We start from the raw sequence: 2,647 nt of genomic DNA on the forward strand, positions 1-2,647 counted from the left end.
CCCACCAAGTCGAATGAATATGAAAGGATTAGTGCATCTAGTGGTTGGTGGATGCATAAGGGTGGCCATTGGCGTTGGCATCAAGATACTAACATGTACTTCAATGGAGATGATAACCAGTAAGGATGCTAACAACAACAGCATCAAGAGCACCCTCTCAAGGTATTATCATATATCTTTGAGTACTGGGCGGTGCCGTCTCATACGGGATAAGGCTGATCCTTTATTTGAGGAGATGCAGAGGTGTGAACGAGAGAGGGCTAAATGTAGTATTAATATAAGGTGAGAGAAGTTCACATGGTGGCCTCCATCAGCACTGGAAGAGGCTAAGACGTCATCTAAAGTCGATCCAGACTTTGTGGATTGGGAAGAGGCGCAGAAGCTAGCATCAGGGATGAAGGTAACGGCTGGGGGGAGACCTAGTGAGCTCAGTGGTGTCCTCAGAAATCCCTGGAGGAGAGGTCATCAATGAGTGAGAATGCTGTTACCAACGATGTAGTAAATGATGATACTAGTTCTCCTACAGCAGCTGTTCGGAAGACGGCATCACTAAGAGAGTAGGTGTATTGAATGAGGAGTGCATCTGGAGTATGCTGCCTCGGTTCAGTTACAAGATCGGTAGAGTTGCTAAGTTCGACCAAGCACGTGGGTTCGGCTTCATATACCGAAGCTATGAAGACTCTCCATCACCATCACAGAAGCACCACTTTGAGGACGATGAGGTGTGTTCTGATGATAATATATGCGGCAATCTTGGACCATCATCATCGGCTCCCAATGACCATTACTACCGAGACTACAATCCTGGCTCATGCGTCTTCCCCGCCGCTGCTAGGGGTCTAAGCATTGGGGAGTACTTATTAGGTACTCTTTGTTCATCGTAAAGGCATTGCTGGTAGTACTCTAGACAAACCCCTTAACTTGGACCCAGGCGCACCTGTGAGGTAGTAGCCACCCATGGGGGCGGAGTTCATGATCTATCTTCGGATTACTATGAGGTATTTGGTGTCGTCGGAGAGGGAATCAGCAGCAGCGGCCAGCTCTACCAAGACGCGAGACCAAGCAGTAGATGTCAGCATGCTCTCTGATCCTACTGATGTTGATAGTGTAACGTCAGCCTTACTATGTATACGAACGACAAGTGAGATAGATTCTTCCGATACACGATCCGGAGCATTGCTCCGACCCTAATGATTCCAAGGCTGCTAAACTGTCCAATAGCCTCTTATCTCATGGTGAGAGTTGGCCTGGCCTGAAGAAGACTCTCCAAGATAGGACCATCGTTGGTGCTAGTCTGGATGCATTTGGTGATATCATCTACTGCTCTCTGCTTGGTGATGATGATAATTCCTCTAGGTATGCTCTATGGTGTATTCGATGGTCATGGCGGCTCGAGTGTTGCTGATATATTGGTAAAGGAAATGCCTAGGAAGTTGCTATTCCAGTGATCATAACACCATCATCGTCATCGCGTGTATCACTACGGGGTATAGGTTCAAAGCTGCGCAGCTACAGCCTACCTCACCATCGGTCGATATCGCAGCGGCGATCACTGCAGCTTTCCAACAGGTCGATAAAGACATCTTGGATAGTTGTGAACGGAAACCCCAATTACAGCCCCAGGGATCTACTGCTACTATATTCATAGTCAATGTAAAGTTGCCATCGCTGTCTAGTGAGTAAGCCTGCTCAACCGCTCAGTATTCTACACCACCGAGGATGATAATCGCATCTGTTGGTGATAGTAGGGTAATAATAGCTTACTAGCAGTGTTCATCCGATCAACTCCAGCAGGCCGTCCTGTGCCGCGATGGTAGAGCTATAGTCCTCACTCGGGATCATAACCCAGACGATCCTATCGAGAAGTCAAGGGTAGAGAAGGCTGGGGGGCAGATAATGCTGGTCCAGGGAGTTGCTAGAGTGTGTAATAATTAGTGTTTACTACGTAGTGTATTCTCTGATGATTATGGATATATAGGCACCTCTAAAACTAAGAGGGTCATGCAGGGCTTGGCTATGACCCGTAGCATTGGGGACTACTTTTTCAAACGCCCTCATGCTTTATCAATCCCCGATCCAGATGTTCAAGTGAGCAATACGACCTCACAGGTGGATATCAGTAATCGAGTAGATACTACCATTGGATCAGAAGGATTGCTTTGTCCTCTTGACGAGTGATGGTATATTTGAGAAGACTATGACTAATGACCAGGCTATAGCATTAGCAGCAGAGAGACTGAAGGCAGAGGGCCCAGAGGGTGCAGCTAAAGTTGTCATACGAAATGCGTAAGAAGTTAGTATCACTACCACCACACTAGTATCGGGGTATGCAGGTATAGCCAAGGTTCGGAGGATAACCTAACTTGTATATGCGTGCAATTTGATTGGCATGATACTAAATCATTGGATGTAGTGAAGCTGGGGTGACTCTTGTGGTAATGATGGTCTATTAGGTAATGCTAAAGCGAGCGAAGGCTAATGCTACATCTGCTATCGTCCCTATACCCTCAACAGCTGTGGAGGATGATAGTTTCGATATGTTTGCTTGACAATGGATAGTGTGTTGGATATCAATGGTGGTTTGGCATAATGGTGGTCTTTGGCATCTGGACAAGTCTACCGATAGTACTACTTATTCTATACGGGC

At 46.7% G+C, this 2,647-nt stretch overlaps 1 protein-coding gene across 1 annotated transcript; it reads left to right on the forward strand.

Moving 5' to 3' along the window:
* Positions 1-103: 103 nt before the first annotated feature.
* On the forward strand, positions 104-2,549 carry Pmar_PMAR017209 (protein phosphatase 2c, putative; the record flags this gene model as incomplete). The annotated part of the gene is made up of 14 exons (XM_002767643.1): positions 104-266; positions 315-400; positions 445-557; positions 608-722; positions 865-944; positions 999-1,107; positions 1,151-1,307; positions 1,357-1,444; positions 1,494-1,653; positions 1,795-1,924; positions 1,979-2,109; positions 2,150-2,286; positions 2,334-2,409; positions 2,454-2,549. 14 exons carry the CDS (start codon positions 104-106, stop codon positions 2,547-2,549), a joined length of 1,641 nt encoding a protein of 546 aa, XP_002767689.1.
* Between the last annotated feature and the right edge of the window lie 98 nt (positions 2,550-2,647).

This window comes from Perkinsus marinus, assembly GCF_000006405.1.
Source record: "Perkinsus marinus ATCC 50983 genomic scaffold scf_1104296970308, whole genome shotgun sequence".
Classification (NCBI taxonomy): Eukaryota; Perkinsozoa; order Perkinsida; family Perkinsidae; genus Perkinsus; species Perkinsus marinus.